We start from the raw sequence: 25,589 nt of genomic DNA on the forward strand, positions 1-25,589 counted from the left end.
ATTACTTATTCAGTTCCTGGAGGTCTGTATCTGTGTAGATTTAATCTCTCCGTCCGACTGGCGAATTATCAGCGAAGCAGAACACCGAGCAGTTAAATCGAAACTTGCAGAAGGTACAGTTGGCAATGTAGACTTAACATTAGTGTTACACAACGATTCAAACCTCAGTGGGTTTTGGAGGCTCTTTACATCTAAACTGATTACACATCTTGTATTTAAATTGTCAGTTCTGCGTTTAGTTTGGTTTTAAAGCACACTGAACTCCTTGAAGTGAAAATTAATACCCGAGGCGAACCGTTTGATTTTCTCTTGCCGACAATAGACCTCTAGGAAGAGCGAGATAACATATCAGGTTACTAACCATCAAAAACCAAAATGGCACAATTTTTAATTTAAAACCTGAATGTCATGCGAGCAGAGAAGGCCCTTCGACTTCGCTGGTGTGAGAATATGAAGGAAAATGTTTACCTTAATATGTAGTTCTTGCAGTGTTTAGGCAAAAAGGTAATACAATGTTGAAAAACAACAAAGAAGTGTGCTTGCGATAAAACAGCCCACTGTTGAAACAATTTCGCACGTTTTCTTGTTTAGTATTTAAGATATGTTTATAATTCATATTCCGTCTGGATTTAGCGCTTGTGAGTCAAGTTCTCAAGTGCGATCATATCTCAGATCAGGGAAAAATCAGTTTTAAAATTAAACTAACGTCAGTAAAATTCTCAATTTTAAACTGAGAGGTTTTAATTTCGTTTTAAGTTTATTTAATTAAGCTGTTTGTTGAAATAAAATCGGCCACGTTTGAAAGTACACTGCAACACAATTACAATAATCAGCGCCAACTATTCTACTTTATTTTAAATGTAACTCCTATATTTTTTCAATCATCGGAAGTAATTTAGTATAAAGATTGACTTTGTCGAGTGGGCTGATCTCGCTAGCCTTGCTTTACAACTGAGCAAAAGATAGGAAGATGTACTTCACAGAGTTTAATGTCCCTAACATAACAGCTGAAAAGAAGCTTTAGTTTTCGTCACTCTACTGAACTACAAAAAGAAATCTCACTGATAGTCTCGATGTTTTCGTTAAACGAAAGCCGGGTTCACTGGCTAATTCTTAAATGTTCCGCCATCTGTATCAGTCTATAGCGAAAGAGGTCGCAGTGAAGGTTACGACACTCCAAAGTGAAAGATTTCAATTCGTATTGAACTCGTTCATCAGTTTACTGATTATCCCTGCATAGGCTGTGTTCAAACCAAAGTCCATTATTTAATATAGAGGTAAACTAAATCCTGATTTCAATCTTCCCTTATAGTGGTGTTACTAACTTCATTTTACGTTATGTTTTACTTTCAGACTCCAGTTAACTATTCCACATGGCCGTTTTACGTTTTCGTTTTATTTTCCGTATCTTTTTCGCGACTCTTTTGCTGATAGTAACCATATCAACATTTACGATGCTCCGAGCCAACCATAAATCTTATGTCAATAAACTTGAACCTCATAGCAATGAAGATAAATTACCAATCGACGCAATTAGCCCATCTCTGCGAATACTCTCTGAAGATGTCCGACAGTCTAACGAAGACGTTACGCGTTCCGAACTTAACCCGACGACTAAACCCAAACGACGAAGTCTTGTGATTTTCGGAGATGATCGTTCAGGAACTACACTTCTGACACGAATGTTCAGCGAAGATTCAAACATTTTTTCAGTGTACGAACCATTGTGGATAACTCGAAAATGGCGAGCGACCGAGCCTGATAGAGACCAAGTGAAAGATGTTACTGACGTTGTTAGTGCGCTTATGAGCTGCCACTTCGTGGATAATCCGACTGCTATGAAATTCCTCGCGCACACCTCCAGAAAATGGGCTCCAGGATTATTTAAAAACCCGTTTCAATCTCCTCCAATATGTAACGGGACTGAGAAAGGAAAAACAACTTGCCCAAGTCCTGAAACGGTGCCAAGACGTGTAGAAGAGGCCTGTTCAAGTCATTATAAGCACAGTGTCACCAAACTCGCCATTGTTCGCGTGCCAGAGAGGAAGCTATCAAACATCTTTCCGAGGATAATTAATGACAATCCAGACACTGAAATCAAGATTTTACACGTTGTTCGCGACCCAAGAGGTTCCATAAACTCCAGGATTAACCTTGGATGGATCAAAGAAGTCGACAAAGCAAAAAATTTCGCTGCCTGGCCAAAGGACACATGCCAAGGAATCATACAGAACGTGAAATTTGGCGCGAGTCTTGAAGGAAGCTTGAAGGACAACTACATGTTGGTCAAATATAAGGACATCGCTTTCTCGCCTGTGTTGACTGCCATGAAGATTTATAAGTTTGCTGGATTTGAGATGCAAGAGAGCTTGATTCGATGGATTATACACGCAACAAATCCAAATAAAGAAACTCTCGACAAAGAGGTCAAAAAAGCGTTTTCATCGTTTCGAAATTCCACTGCGAATGTTGAAAAATGGCGACAGGAATCCCCTATAGAAAGGACTCGCATTATTGAACAAGAATGCGGCGAATTGTTAGATCTTCTTCATCTGGAAAGACTAACTTAATAAATCAAAACACTGATACTTTTTCTATTAAACGCGATAGAAATCTCGAGCTCATAATCTAATTGTTTTAGTATGAATCTACTAGTAGTTCAAAACGCAAAGAAGCGGACGCTAGTTCGTCAACAAGCACACACTGCTAGGCTACTCACTATCTGCAGCAGAATTGACCGTGGGTAGAGTAGCCAATCAGCGAGTGGCACTCATGATAGAACACTAGTAGATTTATACTAAAAAGGAGATATATTGATGGGGGAGGGCCGAGGGGAGAGTAAGGCGGGTCAGCTGCTGCGACCATGATTGTTCTAAAAATAGTCTTGACCATGCAGTTGTACACAACACGCACACGCACACGCACACGCACACGCACACGCACACGCACACGCACACGCACACGCTCATTCACTCCTTCTTCACTTAGCCCAGCTCGATGACTGATCTAGTTAGACCGTTTAGCAAATGAAGAAAACTCGAGCACCTGATGAAATCCCCCATAACCCCACAATGAATGACAACAAACTTCACAAAAAATGTCTCTCCCAGCCAGAATTAAGTCTGACACACGTACATTGGCTAGAGGTACCAGAGCCCAGAAAAAATCAATTACGAAATGTGGCACACACGCAGCACACGTGCGATTAATGATATCGAATTGACAAATTGACGTCAGTTTTTTTATGCGTTTGTCCTCTTATTGATGATAAATTTCGTCATAACATTGTCTTTACTGCGGAACCACTCGCCTGCGACTGGTGGTTCCACAGCCACTTTGACAATGTTATGACGGAATTTATCATCAATAAGAGGACAGACGCATAAAAACTGATCTCAATTTGTTTTTTACAATAACAAGACCCCAAACTGGTCAAATGCCTGGAATAAATGAGGGGAAAAGACGCGTAAACTTGCCGTAAACAAAGATAAGTGGATTTTATTCAAAACGACGCGAACATTGTCAATAGCGTTCCTCGCTCTTTGATTGGCTACTTAAAAAAGTCCATAAAAACTCATTGGTTAAAAAGTTGACAGTTTTACAGCTGATAGTTGAACTTCAGAGTTTGCATAAATTAAAATTTTATCCGTCTGCACTCTTATTGATGATAAAAATGAGCCAATCAGCGCGCGGGAAATTAGACGGTTATTGTATAATGTTTTGTTCTTTATTCAGTATTTCAACTAATATGCTCTCTTTTGTCTTATTTTGGTACCTAACTGAAAACACAACCAGTTACCTAAAAAATAATTTATTTATAACATTGAGCATATTGAAACAGATTTCAAAATAGTTGAACGAGATTAAATGAAGCCATTTAAATCCCTCGTGTACAGCGAGACACGTATGCTCTAAATAAAATTAATTTTAAAATGTTTCCCACCTGTAAGAAAAATTTATCATTGCAAAATATGACACCGTTTCTTAGCTACGGAGCTATCGATGAAAAAATGCAGCTGTATTGATTTTCTTACACAAATTTCGTGCTCTGCATAGTGTATTTTAGTTCGGTCTATTTGCCTATAGAGAGTTCAATAGCACTTGCTTCCGTTTAATGGTTCGCTAACAATTTTCTCCTCGTTAAGGAATTTTACGATCTAGATTCTTTTGAGTTAGATACTTGTTTTGTTTTCCTAGTTTGTAATTCAGACTTCATAAAAAGGTTGGTCTGCGGTATATAGTTATACGACCATGGCTGTGAATTGAAGGAGTAAACTTGAAGCCGGAGTGGAAAGCATATCGAATAAAGGTAAGCCCGAGTTTTCGTAAATTTCCAATTTGTTTCCCGTCAATTCTTGACATTCGAATGATCAATGGGTTATTAATCATCGTGCGAAGTCATGAAACAAGGAATGAACGACATTTCCTTGGCTTTTAAACTTACACTGTCGTTGTAACATCCTTAAAACTATCATCAAAAAAATGCGGCTAATTAAAAACTTACTTTTACCAAATACATGAAGGTAAAATGACGAGCATTTCAATGAATAAATGATAAATAAATTCGAGCATTATTGAAGGCATCGGTAGTAAATATTACTATCTTTCATACAATTAAATAAAATAAGATATTAGAAAGTTAAATATTTTCATGCAGTTCCCGGCTCCTTATAGGCGTAAATTTTTTTCGGATCAGCTTTTCTATGAACGCTCTCATCTGGCAAAATTTAAAGGCGAATTGTAAGCTGGGGGGGGGGGGGGGGGCCGACCGCCATCATCATTCATACAAAAGACAGTCAGAAGATCTATAAATTAAAGTAGCTTTTATCACAGATCCTCTCTTTTAGTATCCATAAGTATGTAATCAGGGAACTAAATGTAGAACGTATTTGATGTTGAAATTGGAAAGCGTAGTGAGCGACTATTAGAGGTTAAAATGTGGAACATCGAAATTCACACAAATAAATTAACGCTCAAAATTTTTCTAGATAAGATTATATTTTATGAACAATTACCGCGAAAATTCAACAAACGTTTAAATCTAAACGGTTAGTGACGGAATGGAATAACTTTGAAGCTAATATCTAGCGGGATTTTGACTTCTCCGGTTTTTTTGGTCGCCATGACGTTCTTTTAACGTTCGTTCTAAGAAGCGGCGCCTGATCCACTGGGAACTTAACGATGTACGCTTTCTGACAACTGAGAGACCTTTTTTTTGATCAGGACTGTACATCACCTGTACCTTTACAAACAAAGTAGGACGTTTGACGCATATTCGCTACACTACAAAACAGTATTTTTTGCTAGCGCGCGTGAATGAGACCGGGAAGAGACTGGTGAGATTTATTGAGACTTGGGAGAGAGAGAGTGAAACTGGGCAGCAGAGCCTACAAGACGCGCGGTCAATGCTTTCAGCACTTTCAAAGCAGAACGTGAAAAAAACCGACGATCATGTTACCATCTACATATTCCCTTTTTTCTAATAGAAAATTTTTTCAATTTACATTCAATTTGCAAATTTCGCTGGCGAGTAATAAAACCCTAGTATCACAAAATAGGGTACCATAGCAACATCTTTGACCAAAAGGACTATGAACCTGGGAACATATTGAATTGAATTGTTCAATGAAAGGTTTTTACCAGACTACATTTCAGAAGTTATTCTCTTTGTCACTTTCGAATCTTAGTTTTTGAAGGGCCATCGATCTTAAGTTTGATAACTCTGACATCTGAAAATTAAAAGCCCTTCAACTGAAGAAGGTAAACAACAATTAATTTTTCTTTGCCTTTTTTGCAGAGTGCCAAACGATGAGACATTTTCGCTTCTCTCTGCGGTTATTGTTTGCCGTGGTTATTGCTTGCGCAGTCTTCTTGGTCGCGGATTTGCTTTACGGAAACCAACAACAAACCATTGTTACAGATTCCTTCAAGACTCTTCAAACTTCCTTTTTATCGAATTCTGGAAACGAACCCACGAAAAGTGATCCTCTTTCGGATAAGGATGATTTTATTGACTTAGATGTCCCCTCAACAACCGAGACCCGCCGGGATAATTTCCCAACGACACCGACGACCTCGTCGGATTCTTCCGATCGCAGACGAAGTTTGCTGATCTACGGAGCCGACCGCTCGGGAACAACGTTTATCAGCCGAATGTTTAGCGAAGATCCTCAGGTATTCATGATCTACGAGCCTCTCTGGGTGACCAAGCGATTGAGAAAGGCCGAGCCGGAGACAGACTGGTCAAAAAGCGAGCTGGAGTTGGTGAATGGGATCCTTAGCTGCAATTTTCCAGATTTTCCCATGGCAAAACTATTTCTTGGCCATACTTCGAGAAACTGGGCAGCCGCTCGTTTTAAGAACCCGTTCCAGACTGCAAACTTTTGCAACGTCTCGGACACGGGTCAACTCTCGTGCCCAAACCTCTTACAAATGCCAAAATTCGCCCAGGAACGTTGCCTTACAATGTACAAACATAGTGTCACTAAGGTGGCCCAAGTTCGCGTGCCTGACAAGATGCTGTCAAGTATCGTCCCGCAAGTGTTCTTAGATAACCTGGATACTGACGTCAAAGTCATTCAAATACTCAGAGACCCACGTGGGAGCCTGAATTCCAGGATTCAACTGGGATGGCTACCAAAACACACATCCCCCGGGTTTGTACGTCAGGTACGATATCCGTGCGAGAAAATAGCGGAGAATGTGAAATACGGAAGAAACCTGCCCGAGAAATACCAAGACAAATATATGGAAGTGTATTATCGTGACATAGCTACGAGCCCTGTTAAAACTGCAATGCGAATCTACAGCTTTGCCGGGTTTCAGATCTCAGAGGATTTGATTAAATGGATTGTTTTTAACACGAGTCCAAGTGAAGAGGCACTGGCTAGGGAATCTGGCAAGAGCTTTTCCTCTGTTCGCAATTCTACTGCAAATGTCGAAAAATGGCGCAGTGCTCCAGCAGAGCAGAACAGAATAATTGAACGTGAATGCAAGGAATTAATGCAACTGTTAGGAATTGAAAACTGATGAGGGGATATATATTTTTGAAAATTGACGAGTAACTAGGATGCTAGTAACAGTAACAATAATAATAATTGTCGAAAGAAACCAGGCAATTACTTTGGTTTTGGTTTACTACTGTTTGAAATTGGCTGAGTAGTCTCAGAATTGGTAAGTAATTGGTTTGGTTTTGGTTCAGTGAACACATTTGAAAACAGCTCTAAAAGAGCGGTTTTCAGTTGAGTGTCGAAACATTTACGTTGGTCTTGGTTTTATCTTCATTGTTATATCTCTATTATCCTTGTACCTTTTTCAGTATTTGCATTTTAATTTTTCCCCCGAATATTTGTTTTGCACTTTTTATTTTATGGAGGACCTCCAGGAAAACCACGTGTTTAGGTGACGGGCGCTTCCTCTTATAAAGATTGTTTATTTATTTTGTTCAATTTATCTTAATGTAATTAGTAAGTAATCGGTTCGGTTTTGGTTTTAGAACGCTCAATTGAAAACCACTCTAATAATGATAGCAGTAATAAAAATAATAACAATATTAATAATAATAATAATAATAGAAAACTTTACAACTTTTTAATCAAATGTAGTTAGCCTTTGCCGCAATTATCTGACTTGTCGCGAAACCGCTTTCTTTTTCGGTGGCGGGAGGTCGAGATGTAAAGTGAAAAATTACATAGTTTTTGTGACTTAATAATAAGAAGAAGAGATATAGAGGGAACAAAAAGGGTAATAAATGCACAATAAGGCAGAAATGTTTCAACCCTATTCCATCCAAGGCCCGGAAGTTCAAAACAGGATGCGTCAAAATAAACTCTAAGTTCAGCGCTTGCAGTTAATATTAGGCTGATTTAGCAACAGGACGGGAACGTCAGATGACGACTGCGGGGCGCGCGGAATAACCTGGATTCTGTTCTAATTTGACCATATTTGGGTATTTGTAGTGCACGCGCTGTCGTCAAGTGACGTTTCCGTTCTCTTGCTAAATCAGCCTAGTGATAACTATTTGCGGTACTATAATCTGTGCAAGAAATTTTATATTTAGGTGGCTCAAAGCAGTTTCCAGCACTTTTCAAGATTTAGATTTGGATGGATCATTGTTACCTCACTTTAGCAGTTGATGCTGCTATTATGGTATTAAAAGACTGTCCAATCATTGGTAGATACGTTGTTATCATTTTCGTGACACAATAAGTTACCATAGCAACAGTGTGACCTACTAAAAACCCTTTCTGTTTATGGGGTTCAACACCACCTTAAATTTTCCTCTTTGGCTCAATGTCTTATGGTCATTCCACTGAAATAGAACCTGCACTGAAATTTTTGTGAAACTTTGCCTATTGATTGTTTATATTATGGGAACTTAAATTTTGAAATAAAAATGAGGGGTCCCCATGTTCGTTTAGGAGCAACAGCACCTTGGTTATACCTATATAAATCCTTATAATAGCACCATGATTGTAGTCAGGATTGCTCGCTAAATTCACGTTTCCGACGATTGCTTTTTGTTCTACACTGAGAATTGGTCCAAATTTATTTTACACAGAGAAATTTATTACTCAATTCAAAACAACAGAAAAAAAATGATAGGTCACCATACTCGTTTGCGAGAAAATGACGATTTACCTCTATGGCAAGGTCCAGCTGTAAAGAAAAAGCCGCCATTTTTTTAATGCGCGCGCTAATCACGCGTGAAATTATGCGCAGTAGGGATGCGCAATGCAATACTGGGAAATAACCTTAATTCAGCATTTTTCACACAAGCTATGCATCAGACAGTAAAGCAGTCAATAGCCCATGAGGCGAAGCCTTCTTCGGGTTAAAATAAGCTTTACAGTAAAAAACTTAAAAATACGGCCATAAGAAATTACAAGATGTAAACTTGTATATACAAAACTAGTGCCAAGATAGGTTATGTAATCGATTACATAATAAAAGAAAGGAAAAGTCTAAATAATGCAGACAGCAAAATACAGAAGGCTTCAACTTGTGATAAAATGTTGTAAACGGCTAATTACTCAACAACAATTAGACCAGGATATGAATATGCCAATCCGGCACAAAAGAAAAACGTAAACTACTGCTAAGATAGATAAAAAAACAAACTAATTGCAGTAATTCAAGACTTTTTATAGCAAATGCGATTTTTTGACTGAAATTTATACATACATACAGACACATACATTTTGATAAGGCAGGTCTGAATATGGCAACCTTAGGGCTGGCGTGGACCCGCCATAATAAAATTTAACTAACCTTATATTTTACAAAGAACAAGAATCTTAAAAATATAAAAAATCTGGGTTTTTAGAATTAATTAAACAAGTCTCTTTTTCAAATTTTTCTGGTCAAGAGACCTGAAGGCACTGCGCATTGGTCGAGCCTCGCTTTGAACCAAAAACAATAAAAACACGGACTGGACTGTCATCGTAGTTTTCGACTCCGCGGCATTCAGGTGACGGGGAATCTCTGTTAGTCTTCTGTTGTGCATGATGACGATTTCATCAGAATCTTTCGTATATTATATATATTACGGCAAACAGGTTGATAATGTCAAGTTCGCCGTAAACAAGTTACACTGTAAGCTTAAAAGTGCCGTTTCTGATAGTATTGTCGTCTGTCATATGTTGGATAATTTTCGCAGTTTCGGATCTTTTGGTGGACGGACATGTCTTGCAAAAAAAATCACACTAATATTTTATTAGCGTTTTGTCAATTTCAATCGCACAGCCTTTGACGTATTCTCACAAAAATTTGATGAATATTTTAAGCACCTTTTCTGATAACTTTGTCGTTCACTTGTGCAGCTGCCATGTGCTTCTTGCTACATTTCGCAGCTCGGCGGCTTTGCTTCTTGCTGAATTGTGCATCAGATTTTTCACGCTTTGGTTCACGCCTTCCATGTATTAGTCAGCACCGCACTGACCAAACTGAACCAGCATTTTGAGAGCTTTAATCTTACAGGCTTAACATATTGGCATAACATTCCTTAGTTTTCAGTTTTTGTGCCTTCCGTTAGTTTGTATTGCCATTTGTGCATCATTAGTTCCAGATAATCATTGGAGTGCGAATTTTCAGCATGTCAACAATATATAATAAGAACAATAAAGAAAAGTGTACCAATTTCAACTCAATGCATTTGCAGAAAAACCTGATTTCTGTTTACGTATAATAATCTTTTTTTATAACAATAATGAACAACGCAACTTCATAGAGAAAAAAGAAAAAAAAAATTCTTGAGTTTCAGTTCTTCAGTAGCATTTATAATAGATTGATTGCAGGAACAACTTCCTCACAACACCCCTCCACGATTGCGTGGCAAAATTCTTCTGCTCCCGCAGTCTCACCATCCCGTTGTCACACAGTACTTGATAAGAAGTTCACCTTTTCCTACAAGTCCCACCGTCCTGCGATACACTTGTAACTTCGAAAATAATTAAGAAGCTATTGCTACGATGGTCCAGCTCTCCCAAAGTCAACAAATAATAAACACTCGTGTTATATATAAATTATGCTGTAATTTAAAGGAACTCAGTCACGGTATTTTGAGTTATTTTGGCCACGTACAAAATTACCTTAAAATGGTAGGAAACCTGATAATAACAGTTTAATAAGATAGAAAAACATCAAAGACATAATGATAAACCATAAAGGAACAAGGATGGCTAAGGATGAAGAAGAGTAACACGGATTACAAACGACGAATTGGAAGAATTGTGGCTAAACTTTTCAATATGCGCAAAAAGAGAGAGAGAGAGAGAGAGAGAGAGAGAGAGAGAGAGAGAGAGAGAGAGAGAGAGAGAGAGAGAGAGAGAGAGAGAGAGAGAGAGAGAGAGAGAGAGAGAGAGAGAGAATCACAACTGGACAAGTGAAATCTCCTGCAGAGTGAACTGACCACAGGCAAACCAGAAATACCACTGTAATTCATCACTTCAGCCAATCACCAAGGACACAGACAATCCAGTGAACCAATCAAAACTCCAAGTAATAACACGTGGCTGACGTGAAGCGCGGGAAAACGCTTGTGAAAAAGTCTCGATTGGTTTTGGTTTTACTCCTGATTGGATGAAAAGTGGCGCGAGTTTTCACGACAGTCACGATGTAGCGCAATAAATCAAATTCAATAACTTTTCGAAGCTCACATGGAAACCACCATTACATATTACCAGAAGCATATCATGCTTCTGATATTACATACTACAAATTACAATTTAGATATTGCAAATTATAAATTATCTATTACAAATCGCAGTACTTAAACTAATAATACACATGAAAAAATTACTCGATTCTGATTGGCTAAGAGCAGTGCAGTTCAAGTGTAACACCAGTGCAAATTACACATCAAAATTCTGGATTATGATTGACTGAAAGATAATAGGAATTTTTCTAAGAAAATGATATCAGGTAAAATGATGACGAAAATTTTGTGTTGAAACTTTGAAAAAAGTTTTCTCAAATAAGAAAACATGGCTCCAAGAAAGATCTTCCGGGACTTCCTCCGCGCGAATTTTTTCATGTCTATATTATTAATAAGTAATCATACGGTTTTTCTCGTTCAATTTGGAGTTAATTTGCACTTGTGAGTTTTTCAAAAAGCTGAAATTACACTCGCCGAAGCGGCTCGTGCAATTTCAGCTTTTTGAAAAACTCACTTGTGCAAATTAATTCCAAATTGAACTCGAAACCGTATGATTACCTATACAAATTTCAAGCTTGGCTTGAAAATGAAAAACATGGCTATGGAGAACTCCCGGCCGGCAGCCAATAAAGACAAATCCACTTTGAGGCTTTCACTAATTTCCAGGTTAAAGTAAAAACTCAAGTCGACCAACTTACAAAATGATTAAAACACTGTACAGAAAAAATTAATCGCTGGACGTTTACACAAGATGGCGTCGACATAATTGCAAATGTTTCAAAGCAATGTGGCGTTTCCTAGCACCATATTGAAGCCGCACCATCAATTGCAATTGTAACACGTAGATTGCGTCATTAACCCTTTAGATTTCTTGCTCGAAGAGGCTTTCATGTGTGATTATAGAACGTCTCTGTCTCTACCACAGGTGAGTATTATTCTTGTTTTCTTGTTTCGTTGAATTTCACCCTGCGCTCAATGTGAGGCACTTGAAGAGAGGCCATTTAAAACCTCACATTAAAATTTCACGGCAGATGAAGGGAGATTCGGGTTTCTGGATTACAGTTTCATTCTCGGTTTAAAACAGCTAACTGAAGTTTTTTTGAACATTTTCTTTATGAAATACGATATCGGCTGATTATTGCATATGAATGGCATATTTAATTTGTGTCTGACTGATCTCACAGACGTAAAGTTTCCGTTTATACTTGTTATGCCTAACGCAAATATTGAATCCCCCTTTCACATGCTATTTATTATAGGACGATGAAGTATTTCATGGACTGAAATGTAAACTGTTTCAGTAAGCTGTTTTATTCAGGATAAAACCACTCTCTTATTATTTAGAACTGGCAGCCATTTGTTTATTTGTGATAAATAAACGATTACCACCAGCTTTAAAGAGAGGGTTTTCTTCTGAATAAATCAAATATAGAGAACAATTTCGTTCAGTCTGTGCCTGAAAACTTCAAGATAGCGACTTAATAGTAAATGTATATTTTGTCCGCGATTCACATCAGTAGATGGACTAAGTTTTTTGAGCATATATAAATTTTAATATAAATGTTTCTTAAACCAACACAAAGTTGATCCACCTCATTCGTGATCATTTTCCATATATTCTCTCAATTCATGTTTATGCCCTTCAGAGTTATTGCTTTCTTGATCCATTGACCACAAAAAGATGAAAAAGAAAGAATCAGTAGCTAGCATCAGCTATCAACTCTGCCAAAAGTTGTTTTTACCTTGCTTTGTACTTTGCCTGTTTACCTCAATGACGCTGCTCTACAAAAACTGGGAGACAAGGAACCTGACTCTCAAGTATCACGTGACGTCAACAGTGCCGACTCAAAACCGAATTGCGTTTGTGACTGTCGTAACTATTCCGGCTAAACGAACGTCTACTGAAGTTCAAGCAGATTTCAAGCCAAAGCTGACCTTGGTGGACCGATCTTCCCCCGAGTCTCATACGAAGTCATCCGAAGCTCAAACGGATTCAAATCCGAAGCTGGTCTCGACAGACCGATCTTTGCCCGAGATTCAATCAAACTCACCCAAGCTACTAAGAGTTTCAAGCCCGAAGCCCGACACAGAAAAACCGTCCTTTCCCAAGTCACGTCAGGCTGCTTTGTCCACCAAATTGTCCCCCGATGTTCAACCGAAGATCCCAGCCGAGCGCCGCCGAAGTCTCCTAATCTATGGCGCCGATCGCTCGGGAACAACATTCACAACTAAAATGTTTGCCGCAGATCCACAGCTGATGACGGTTTATGAACCACTATGGATAACAAAGAGATGGAACAAAGAAGACAGTTCACAGATCAAAAATTGGAAGAGAAATGTCCTTGATCTTCTTAAAGGAATTTTGAGTTGCAAATTCGCCGAGAGTCCAGCGGGTATAAAATTTCTTTCGCAAACGACGAAAACGTGGAGTGGAGCGTATGTGAACAACGCGTTTCAGTCTTCCGCGTTTTGCCCCAACGGAACATGCAGAGATCTTGCCAGAAACCCCAACTACGCCGACAAAGTCTGCGTAACAAAGTACAAACACAGTGTTACTAAAATAGGTGAACCTAGGACACCGGACAATCTGATTTCATCTTTTCTCCCGATGCTTTTCACAGAGAATTTAGACACGGATATCAGAGTGATCCAGCTTATACGCGACCCTAGAGCGAGCATGGATTCAAGAATTAAATTGGGATGGATGGTGGATTTTCATCACTGGAGTTTTCCTAACAACGTTGGAAGAGTTTGTTCAAACTTGGCAAAAAACATCAAATTTGGGCGCAACTTAGGTCAGTGGCAGGATAAATATCTCGAAGTACACTACAGAGATCTCGCTGGGAAGCCGCTGGAAACGACACAAGCTATGTACAAGTTTGCTGGATTTGAAATGCCAGAGAGCATTCGTGACTGGGTTATTCGCAATACTTCACCAAGCAAGGAAGAACTGCGGAAACAAGAGAAAAATATATTTTCTTCTGTTCGAAATTCTACAGCAAATATTGACAAATGGCAGAAAGAATCGCCAATAGGTAGAATTCGGATAATTGAAGAACACTGTAAAGTAGCACTAGATCTTTTAGGACTAACAAAAATGACATAAATAGACAATTAAATTTGATCTGAAAATTTGAAGATTTCACGTGTGGATTACCATCACTGAATTTAGATACACGAAATGAGGGGTGGGGATGTTATTAAGCGGGAAATTACATATAAGAATAAAAACGACTTCATAGCAATGAGCGCAAATATATTTTTTTTCTCATATTCGTCACCGGAGAGCAAAATGTACTTAATCAATAAGCGTCTTTGATAGTTAAAAATATACGACAATTTCTTTAGAGCTGTGCACGTTTGTACGATACACTCTTTTTTATATATATATAAGAATATATTTTTCCAGCCGAGGCTGAATATTCTTATTTTTTCTGCCGATTCTAGGCTGGAAATATTCTTGCGAGTATTCTTAGGTTATAGCGTATGACATTTCTGTTTTCGAATGATTTGTTGTCAAAATAGTATTCAAATAATTTTGGAGCCAGCCTGCAGGCACTGAAGCCTGATATCACACATATAGCTTCTTGCAGAAATGTTATTAGCATTGAACATACAGCCAGTGCTGTTTTTTGTTTTCGCTTTTTGGCTAGTTCTGCCGTTTAGAGAAAGGAAGAATTTTATACGCCGCTTTATTGAAAACATGTAGTTGTACTGTCAGTTTACAAATTTTCCACACACAAAATTGTGTCCTTTTCAAAATCTCAGCCTCGGGTTTATTCTTAAAATATTCTTAAAATTTCGTAAATTTCAGCCTCGATATTCTTATAAAATATACTTTTATGAAAAAAGGAGTGTATGTTAAATTCAGTATCTGTTATAGTGAATGATGCAGTTCCAATGGTTAAACTAGATCTAATGCATGTTCTCATAGGCTAGTGCATAGTCACGTGATAAAGGGTTGACAATTAAAGAGAGCGTTTTTTGCGCTTATTGCGATTTGCTTATAGTCGTCCCTTGAGTAGTTTATATTGCATTTTGTGATAGGCAAACCACAGACAACGCGCTTAAGCCGGCGTCCTCAGAACCTTCGTCCTTATCAGCTTGCAACAGGTCGGAAACAGGCACCCCTGAACCTGACAACAAACTTAGGCCCCATCTACACTAAGTCGAGATCGGAGGAATTTGAAAAGGGACATTTCACTTTGAAAACGCATCAAAGGTTTTCCATCCACACAACGCCGGAGAAATTTTAAAACACAACAATTACCGGTCATTTTGGGTTTGTGTTTGAGGAAAACTCGGGCAGGGAAATCACGTGATTATCGTGACGTCATCGCTTTCGAAAAGATCCGTGGTCAAATTTTTTCCGTCCACACGAAAACGAAAAGCCGGCGTTTTAAAAATCGCCCGGTTTGCAGAACGTTTTCGAAAACTTTTGTTTTCATGACGGATTAGTGTGGATGGCAGGCCTGACCGTTGAAATAACGTAGTGTGGACGGGGACTAGATGTCGCTCGTACTGATTCGAAACTTTTGCGGGGTTGTCAAACTTTGTAGTGCTCGCAAAGTCCTTCCATTCAAGATAAAGGAGAAAAATGCAATAAATGGATTAAACAGTCGTTTAATGATCATGAATATTATCAGGGGTAAAATAATACATTCCACTTAAGTTTGGGCTCCTGATATCAGAGGCCCATGTAATTATTCAATAAATTGGATGTGGGTTAAATCCCGGGTAGGGGAAGGGGGGGTGGGGTGGCACGCCTCTTTGCGATCACGAAACCACTGATACGATGAAATAGTCTTCAAATAAATGAAAGAAAAGTAACGGCCTTGATCAGAGAAATACAGGCGAAATAAGGAATAAAACACATGTAAAAAGAATTAAAACGTTAAAAAAATGAAAAGGGTTCTAACTTGGGTCAAATTTGGACCGCGGAAAATTTGGTTTATAATACTCCCAAAACTATTTCATTTGAGTGGTATATGTTTAAGACTGTGAAGGCACTTGACTAAGCAGCTTTGTCCCTCAACAATAACCTCTTAATGGATATTTTTGACTGATATAAGCCTATTAGCTCATTAAGCCGGCTAACTCATAGAAGTTTTCTTACAATAAGCCGCGATTACCTCAATTTATAGCATTTCTTGATTTTCAGAATTTCAGGATCGAACGAGATAAGAAACTCACTAAAACGTTATTCGAACAGAAGGGGCTTTCAAGTTCTGTTATCTCGTTCATGTTTATCAATATCGGAGAAAGAATTCCGAACAGCGGAAAATATGTATTTGTTCCCTTCTTTATCCGCTCCGCTTTTCGTTAGTTTACACAGAAGGATAATAAATGTAGTCCCGCTGAATTTTTACACGACTCTTACCGTCTTGAGCGCGATTTCTTTCTCCAAACCCTGGCTTTGAACAAACGCTTTCACGCGGTCAGGAATTGAGAGGACAAGCCAATCTACTTGAGTACAAATATCGCTGGGTGTTCAGTGTACTCGATATGCGCATCAGGAGCCTTTACTGCGTAGTGACCTTCTGACTCCAATTATACTTACGTCATTTCAGGCGGCGGACTTTACGATGGCTGAATAAAATAACTGATTTACTCAGCGCTATGTCCAAATCAGACAAGCGTACCAGGAATTTTTGCCATTTCAGAACTGTACGAGATAAGAAACGAAGGTTAAAGATATGAAAGGTTGAACAGGATATCCCGGTAACTCTCTGGCCCACAACAGATTCCATGAAAACCGCATTGTCTGCATTGGTAGATAGTCAAAATACTCTTTTAAGCGAGCGCCATTTTTGTCATAAAATGATAACGAAACATAACATATTGAACTAGTAGTAATCAAAGATTATTGAATTATTGAGAGTTAAATAGCAATGTCTTTTTTTCTGGTAAAGAAAAAAATCTGAAAGACGCGAGCAAACATCTACACTTTCTGTTTCTTCTTATCACGAAACTGACTGGGATCAACGAAGGGAGGACTTAACCTTGAAGCCCCGACGCTAAGTTGACTCGAAAGTGTATTCTAAAATTTAGTAGAAGAATTGAAGCAAGCGTTGAACGTAAAAAAAAATTATTTACGACTTAATTCACTGACTAGAAAGAGTATTCTTGTTCCGCTTTCTGCTAACCAGCAGCGGTAACAGGTATCCCTCCGGGAGTAACGGACATGAAAACCGGAAAACCCGCGCTCAAAACTTCGGCTTTGGAACAAACGGAAAACCGCGATAAAATGAATCGGGAAAACCACTCAAAATCGGAAACCGCCAACGACATAATATGATTAAAACTGCAAATTCACAAACTTGAATCCGTCTCGCCTTACGTGTTCTTTTCCTTTATCGCGTGACCACAACATTGATCACGCGAGAAAGAAACTTTTTAGCTTATCATTTTTTCTAAAAAAAAACTCGTTGATTGCTAGATTTTTCCCAAAAGTTGCATATAAACTAGGAAAAAAGAGAAAAACGAAAACCGCAACAGACATGAAAACCGAAAACGGAATATTTTAAGTGTAACTGAAAAAATCTAAAAATGACCAAAACCTTACAACCGATCCCCCGCCGTACCCACCTCATTACGGTGTTGGTATTGCTGAGAATCTAGCTAGTGATAAAAATCAGTACGAGAATTTTTTCCCTGAACAGATCAAATAACTATAACCCCAACAAAGTGCCACTGTATATACTGCCAGTGTACAATATACTGGGCTGTAAATAGACAAGCCACCAATTTTAATATGATACCAAATTTACAAGGTCAAATATTCTCCCTGCCTCGCTGATTTTTAAACAATTCTCAATACATAAGCCTGTAAAGCAGCTGTTCGGGGGAAAATTTGTAATAAATTTGAAACGAATTTGTTATCGTTCCGTCAAACTGTCAACAGCTGTAAGCAATCATATAACTAGCCAAAGAACTTCATTAATATGCGATTCGATAAAAAAAAAAAAAAAAAAATGCGGATCCTTGACATGTAAAACGGAAACAACGTGTTCTAGCCTCAACTAATCAACATAGTTTACGAATGCAACGCTGCAACGATCAGTCAAATATTTCTGGATTGTGCTGTGATATTAGTCCAGAGTGTGGTGAAATCGAAACTCGATTTTCAACGATCATCGAGCTGATCAGGCTGTCGTCACTTTAAAACTTCATTAACAACACTGGTTCTATATCGATTTAATTCTAACCGAGTAGAAGTCTTTATGTGGCTGTGTGCGAGACGGCGAAGGTCACCTCTAGTGTCGAAATGTGGAATTACGCTTGGCGTAAAGATTTGTGTTGTTTTGAGTATTTTTATTATGTATCATCTGCTACATCATGTTGAAGACAGCCAAACTTCAGCTGGTATCATACAAAAGAAGCTTCAATCACTGCCAGCATCGAACCTTCACAGTACCGCCATCGAAAAAGCCTCGCAGTTTTTTGGTCGAGTGAAGAACCGGTCTTCAACGAGCGCACCTAACAATATTTATCTGAGTAATCGGCCGATAATCAATTATTCCGCCGATGGAGCAAAACATAACCTGAAGTTTCTCTTTGTCTTACACCATTACGAACAACTTACGAAGACCACAGAAAATTTGTTCCAGTTAGCGGCGGTTGCGAAACAAATTGGCCGTGTGATTGTGGAACCTTTAGTTCGAGATTCTAGAATGTGTGGTTTGCCTTACGGTTGGTCAGGACAACCACGGACTGAGAGCCGAAGATTTTATCCTCTGGCGATTTATTTCGATGTAAAATTTATGAACAATTTGCTCATAAAATCTCACTATGCACGGATGGTAAAATTGGAAACTTTTAAACGTGAGTGTCGATCAAGCGTTGCAAACACTACATTGTTACATTTTATGTTCAATGATCGCAAAAAAGACGAAATGAAAAAGTGGTACAAGATATCGGCCATGGTGTATCGAAAGATTGAAGGGGCCTTGAAAAAATCTGGTTGGTGTGAATGCAATTTTATTGATCGTGGTCTCGATTTTTCTGACAGAATTGGTAATTTTCAAGCTGGGAGGCAAATTTGCATAGATGCCGAGAAAGTCAAGAGCCTTCAATTATTTAAAACTGAAATTCTTAAAGGAGATAAGGGCGTAGCTATTATTCATTGGCGAGGACTTGGCAAGGACAGAAACCATTTCAAACCGGAAGTGGATCAGAGCAGCCGGAAGTTGGTATATTCGTTACCGTCAAGTGAACTCGTTATTTCAAGAGCTAGGAATATCGTTGATTCGATTGGCGAGGAGTTTATTTCGGTCCATATTCGCTCTGAACGTCAAATACAGTGGTATGGTTTTGAAAGATTGTCACTATGTCTCAAAACCTTAGTGGAAAAGGTTGGAGTGCTCAAGCAAAAGTACAAAATCACGCAAGTTTTCCTTTCTTCGGATTTTACTCGTTTTGGCTCGGACACCTTACATTCGTTAACGGCGCAGAACGTTACACTGACCAACAAAATAAAACAAATGCAGAGGTTCTTATCAAAAAGTTTAAAACCCACTACATACAATCCAAAATCAGATGATCCAGTGGTTATGGATAGTGGTGTTGTTGCACTGACAGAAAAGAATGTCCTAATAGGGGGGTCACACCTATTGACTATTGGATCTGGGACATTTCAACAGTGGATTGTTGATGCTTTCATAGAGAAGAAGTCGAGTGTTGACAAGCAGAACTACTGGACAGTCACAAGGATTTGCCACAAAGCCGAAGACAGGATGAATAACAACTACAACCCTAGCTGATTGTTACAAAATTCTGTAACCATGGTAACAGCATAACTAACTTTAATATTGCTAATAAGGTGGCTAGGTCGGTGTAGTTGGATGAGAAAGGGGTACTTTGAAGCAGCATTCTAAGTAACAAGACGTAACTGTCAAATAATTGCTTAATCCTAAGAGGACAAAAACAAAGATTATTTCGGCAACCTCGGTCAAGTCAAAATTCAATATTTTGCAAGCATGCATGGTAGTCACACGATTACGGTTGTTGTTTCTAAATATCTTTCCTGTTCAATTACAAGTATCGATATTTTCCTTACTTATTTTCATACTTTCACTTAACTTCTTCTGAACAAAGTTTTTTTGGAGGATTTAGCACTTTCCTTCCAAAAATCAACCTACTCCCTTAAAAATACCCTCATATTAATAATTGTGTTTTCTGCAAATTATTTACATATTTAAAAGGGCCGTTGATAGCATATGACTCTTTTTCAACATAAGAGATCCCAGTATCATGATAAGGGTAGTTTTGAGTTCAGAATAATAAATTATTACTTGTACTTCAAGAGTTAGTTTAATCCATCCTAGAGTAGAGAAACCAAAGTTCATCACATATTCAGGGATGTTATAAATTAATTATTGGTTTTAAGGGTCTGAACCTGAATATTACCACCCTACAAATGCTATCCCTTTTAATATTGCTGCAGCCTATCATAAAACACACAATCATTGCTACAAAGTACTAACATTGTTAGTTAGATCATGGATCAAACAAAAAATTTAAAAATTTCTTGTTTCATTTCAGACTGCATAAATTGCATACAGATCTGTTTCTCATGTCAGGTCGCTGAAAAGTAAATTATAAGAAGACGAAAATTCTTAATGGTATGGACAGTGGGTTAGATGTTTTCTTTCCTCCATCTTGGGAGGGTAGAGAATTAAGAGAAACAAAAATATTAATATTGCTAGATAATTCAATTTTTTTCCTTAGGGAATAGCTTTTAACACAGAAGGAAGTTTCAGAAGAAAATTATTTATTTTTCAAAAATTAACAAGAAGAGCAACTGGAACACAGAGTAAACTATAAAAATAAAGACTGCATATAATGTAAGAAAATTTATTTAACTTAAGAGAACTTTTCTGAAGTGCTTTTGAGAAGAGCATCAAGCAAAACTATGTCTGGAAAGAAGTAACTTAAATAAATGGAAATTTACAATATTTTATCATATTTCAGTAACAATGCTTGATTAATCAGTCTGGGTGCAAGACCACAAGCCATGGCATGGTTGCCAGAGACACAACCTTTCAAATTCCCTGACTTTTCCCTGATAAAAGTAAAATTTCCCAGATCATATCAGTGGTGGATCCAGACCTTAAGCTAAGCGGGGGCCGGTGTTTTTTTTGCTTACCCTGTTGGCTTTTCTTCCTGTTGTGATTTTTTTTTTACCAAAAATAAGGGGGGGGGGCCCTGGGCCCCTCCCCTAGATCCGCCACTGCATATAATAATTGCAAAATGTCAGTTATAGCTGTCTTTTCCACCCATTCTTTTAAGACTGATAAGTTTCCAACAATTTGCCTTCTTCATTATGAAAGAAAAACACTGATGAGATCATAGTGACCTCAGATGTTTCTTCCTGCCCTCAATGTTGTTAAATCAGCCGACGTTGACAAAACCAGGATCGGACCGGACCGGACTGGATCACGGATCGGATCACGGATCAGATCAAGGAAAAAAATTCAAAATTCAAAATTGAAGATTCAAAATTCAAAATTTTGTTGTGCAAATTACACTAGAGTGACTACTGTGAGCAGAACTTGATATTCCTTTATACTTTTATAATATCAAGCCAACCGGGAGCTGGTCACAGATGAATTTTTTTCAGGCTGTTGGGTTTTGATTGCGATGATCAATCATGTCTTCATATCTTTCTCCGCAGTTCAGATAAATGATATTTCGTATATTCACTTGCATCAAAGGTAAACTGTCATAAAACGAGTCAGCATGGTAATAATAGGCCGAACGTATGAATCGAAACACAAAAACTAAAAACACTAAACAAATTAAACACCTGATGATTTCAAACAATTTCGGTCTTTGAGATAAGTCTATACTTTTACAAGATGCGAGTTTGGAATACGACATTTCACACTGGAATAAAACGATACAAACCATTTGTATTTCAAGGAAATACAGCTGTTTTACAAAAAATTATAACAATAACATCCAGAGTGTGAACGACAACGCAACCCGAGAATAAACAACATTTTAGGAGTTACGTCACGATTTTTAGAGTCATTTTTAGGGTCGTAAAGAGTTACCTTTACATAGAGTAAAACCTTAACATGATCGTGTTCTAGGATAGAAAACACTTAAGAGCAGCTTCGCCTAAATATCAACTAGACTTGGAAATAGCGAAAAAATCGAATTTCTTCAAACTCGCCCAGAATGAAGCCCTACGGGCACTAGTTACAAAAATATCGTTTTAAGTTCGATAAATCAAAAAAAAATTTTTTCCGCAATTTTTTCGTTTCGATGCCCCAAATCGGCCAAAATCCATCGAAAATGAGCGGCATATTCAGAGGCTCGTAAACTCAAAAGCAAAAATCTTCATTACAAACTGATTGCACGTCGTATTTGTACTTCCTTTCTTGTCTATTTAGAGCTAAATAGATCGTGATTTGATTACAACTTAAATATTTGACGAATTTTTTAAGTTAACGACCCAAGACAGCTTTACAAGAGGTCTACATTTAGCCTATTTTCAAATGCTAAAAAGGCGTTCTGGTACACGGCTTTTCCCGAAATGACTAGTTTGGTTTGAAAGAGCATTGTTTCTTCTTCAAATTACTGAAATAAAATTTTTGGGTAAATAAAATCGTGAGCGCTGAGATAGCGAACTAAATGCAGCACTTCGTCCTGAAAACGTGACCTTTGACCCAAGCGTAACGAAACCAATTACTGCAAGAAAACCCGGAAGAAAAGCAAACGTTCCGTTATTTTGAAACAATTTCTAGTGATATCTCTCCGAAACCATGATTGCAAGAAACTATTTCCAGATATGAAATCTTGCAGGGTCAAAGACGGAGCTAAAGGGCGCATTTTGACACAATAACTTTGTTTGCTGAGAATTGAATTGCAGTCAATTCCAGTGAAATTTGCAAACTTGACGTATGTTAGCCGATACTTACCTGAATATTTATATTAATAGAAGAGTCGTCTTCTTGGATTAACCTTCAAAAGAAGCTGCATCCAGATTTGGACACCTCAAAAAGAAGAAATTTTTAATATTCCGTGACCTACCCGATGCTATAGATTCCATGCACATGCCAACCGCATGTTTGTCGTAAATCCAACTGAACTCCACTGACAGTTTCCATGGGCAACCCCAAAATAAACAATCCCCAAAAATGTAAAGTGAAATTGGCTGTCTTCATGAACAGTTAGATGCTAGAGTCAAGTTCCATTACCTTTGTTCACTCAGTCGTTACTGTCACGTTCGAATACTGCGTAGTATCGGTCACGCCAAAACACTGCGGACCGTGCAGACTGAGTAAGTTTCCCATACAAAGTCTTGTACGCGTTTGTCTATTGAATCAAAAGTCAAATACTGCGCTTGTGTAGCCTGTGGATAAATGACAAACTTTCAGATATATTTAACACTATTTTGTAACTAGACCCAAAAGAAGGAGTCACAATGAAAAGCCCAAACAAGTGTCTGCAGTCTGCACGATCTCCACTGTTTTGGTGTGACCGATTGTATGATTCGCGGCATTAGAACGTGAGAGTAGTAAACAAAGTCGACGCAAACAAATAAAATCAAGTACTTTTTAAAGGTAATAGAACTTGACTCTAGCTTCTAACTGTTCATGAAGACAGCCAATTTCACTTTACATTTTTGGGGATTGTTTATTTTGGGGTTGCCCATGGAAACTGTCAGTGGAGTTAAGTGAGTTTTACGATAAACCTGCGGTCGGCATGTGCATGGAATTTAAGCTAATTTATAGCAGCGGGCAGCTCACGGAACATTAAACATTTCTTCTTTTAGAGGTTTCCAAATCTGGATGCAGCTTCTTTTGAAGGTTAATCCAAGAAGACGACTCTTCTATTAATATAAATATTCAGGTAAGTATCGGCTAACATACGTCAAGTTTGCAAATTTCACTGGAATTGACTGCAATTCAATTCTCAGCAAACAAAGTTATTGTGTCAAAATGCGCCCTTTAGCTCCGTCTTTGACCCTGCAAGATTTCATATCTGGAAATAGTTTCTTGCAATCATGGTTTCGGAGAGATATCACTAGAAATTGTTTCAAAATAACGGAACGTTTGCTTTTCTTCCGGGTTTTCTTGCAGTAATTGGTTTCGTTACGCTTGGGTCAAAGGTCACGTTTTCAGGACGAAGTGCTGCATTTAGTTCGCTATCTCAGCGCTCACGATTTTATTTACCCAAAAATTTTATTTCAGTAATTTGAAGAAGAAACAATGCTCTTTCAAACCAAACTAGTCATTTCGGGAAAAGCCGTGTACCAGAACGCCTTTTTAGCATTTGAAAATAGTCTAAATGTAGACCTCTTGTAAAGCTGTCTTGGGTCGTTAACTTAAAAAATTCGTCAAATATTTAAGTTGTAATCAAATCACGATCTATTTAGCTCGACACCGCGGAAATACGTTTTTTGACGTCACAGTAACTGGTCAGTGGTCATCACCGGGCTGTGCTGTCCTTCGATCGAGCAGTCTCTGAGATCGGTATTTTGCTTTGTTTTAAGGTCGAAAATATCCTTGATAGTTCTCGTTATTGGTGAGTTTGACATCCTGAAATGGGTTTTTAATACTCAAGCAATGTTCGTAAAGAATAGCGGTACAGGGGAGTCATTTTGTGTGGAGTAATGTGTAGTTTGCTGACTCGAGCCAGCTCGAGCGGACGAAGCGTGGATCGTGTTGCTTCAACCGCCCTCGCCTCAGAATTGTGAAAATCAACGATGGGTATCCAGCAAAGCAGAAAATTTGTCCTGTGTGCAGCTTTTGCAAGGATTTTGAAGACTGGTTGGATTTAAAGTGTAATTTGCACGAAATGGTTAAGGTACATGTAAGTCGGGACCGTTTTATTCACACTCACTTTGCGCCGACATGTGGTGCTTGTTCAATGCAACGCGTCAAAGAAACTTTGATAAGAATTTGTCTTTAAAGACTGGCGTTTTGGCTTGTCTATCACCTTTCTGACTTTCTGCGCCTTTTGGAACGGGTGAAATATTTTTTTTTTGTACCTGCCGTTTGCTGTAAGAATAAAACATTTGTTCATTTCATTCACAAGATATTTCTCTATCATTAAAGATTGTTTAAGCCTACATTTATATAATTGTGGCGTTTGCGAAGGGAGTAGAAATCGAAAATATTATGATTTGTTGGCCGCAGCGAACGCTGGAAATACTGTAAACATTTAAGACCGCTCAATATCTTCGGTTCATTGACAATTTTTCCTTTTTTGAGGTCTTTTTTGTTTCCATCAATTAAATGTTGATAGCACATGGAAATTTTCAAGACCGTTTCCCTGTACATGTATGCACATGTAACTAAATATTTTAAAATGCCCAAACACCTGTATTTGTTTACACGAAACCGCTTCCACTTATGAGATGTGGTCATGTTTCACTTCTTTTGATGCTGAAAAGACATTCAACATTTCAGAGAGGCAGTAA

At 38.2% G+C, this 25,589-nt stretch overlaps 4 protein-coding genes across 4 annotated transcripts; all 4 read left to right on the forward strand.

The window, feature by feature from the left end:
* On the forward strand, window positions 1-2,602 carry LOC110050236 (carbohydrate sulfotransferase 3-like). Its single transcript, XM_020756138.2, has 2 exons — window positions 1-113; window positions 1,354-2,602. The coding sequence occupies exon 2, from the start codon at window positions 1,374-1,376 to the stop codon at window positions 2,568-2,570; it is 1,197 nt and encodes a 398-aa protein (XP_020611797.2). The 5' UTR covers window positions 1-113; window positions 1,354-1,373; the 3' UTR covers window positions 2,571-2,602.
* Window positions 2,603-4,025: 1,423 nt separating this feature from the next.
* Window positions 4,026-8,176, forward strand: LOC110050382 (carbohydrate sulfotransferase 3-like). Its single transcript, XM_020756302.2, has 2 exons — window positions 4,026-4,309; window positions 5,798-8,176. Exon 2 carries the CDS (start codon window positions 5,809-5,811, stop codon window positions 7,027-7,029), a length of 1,221 nt encoding a protein of 406 aa, XP_020611961.2. The 5' UTR covers window positions 4,026-4,309; window positions 5,798-5,808; the 3' UTR covers window positions 7,030-8,176.
* Window positions 8,177-11,977: 3,801 nt separating this feature from the next.
* On the forward strand, window positions 11,978-15,160 carry LOC110050241 (carbohydrate sulfotransferase 3-like). The gene is made up of 2 exons (XM_020756145.2): window positions 11,978-12,080; window positions 12,802-15,160. Exon 2 carries the CDS (start codon window positions 12,837-12,839, stop codon window positions 14,259-14,261), a length of 1,425 nt encoding a protein of 474 aa, XP_020611804.2. The 5' UTR covers window positions 11,978-12,080; window positions 12,802-12,836; the 3' UTR covers window positions 14,262-15,160.
* Window positions 15,161-16,763: 1,603 nt separating this feature from the next.
* LOC110050213 (uncharacterized) lies at window positions 16,764-21,111 on the forward strand. Its single transcript, XM_020756101.2, has one exon. It carries the CDS (start codon window positions 18,379-18,381, stop codon window positions 19,915-19,917), a length of 1,539 nt encoding a protein of 512 aa, XP_020611760.2. The 5' UTR covers window positions 16,764-18,378; the 3' UTR covers window positions 19,918-21,111.
* The last annotated feature ends 4,478 nt before the right edge of the window (window positions 21,112-25,589 follow it).

The sequence above is a fragment of the Orbicella faveolata genome, unplaced genomic scaffold (genome assembly GCF_042242905.1).
Source record: "Orbicella faveolata isolate gen_17 unplaced genomic scaffold, um_ofav_v1 contig_14, whole genome shotgun sequence".
Lineage (NCBI taxonomy): Eukaryota > Metazoa > Cnidaria > Anthozoa > Scleractinia > Merulinidae > Orbicella > Orbicella faveolata.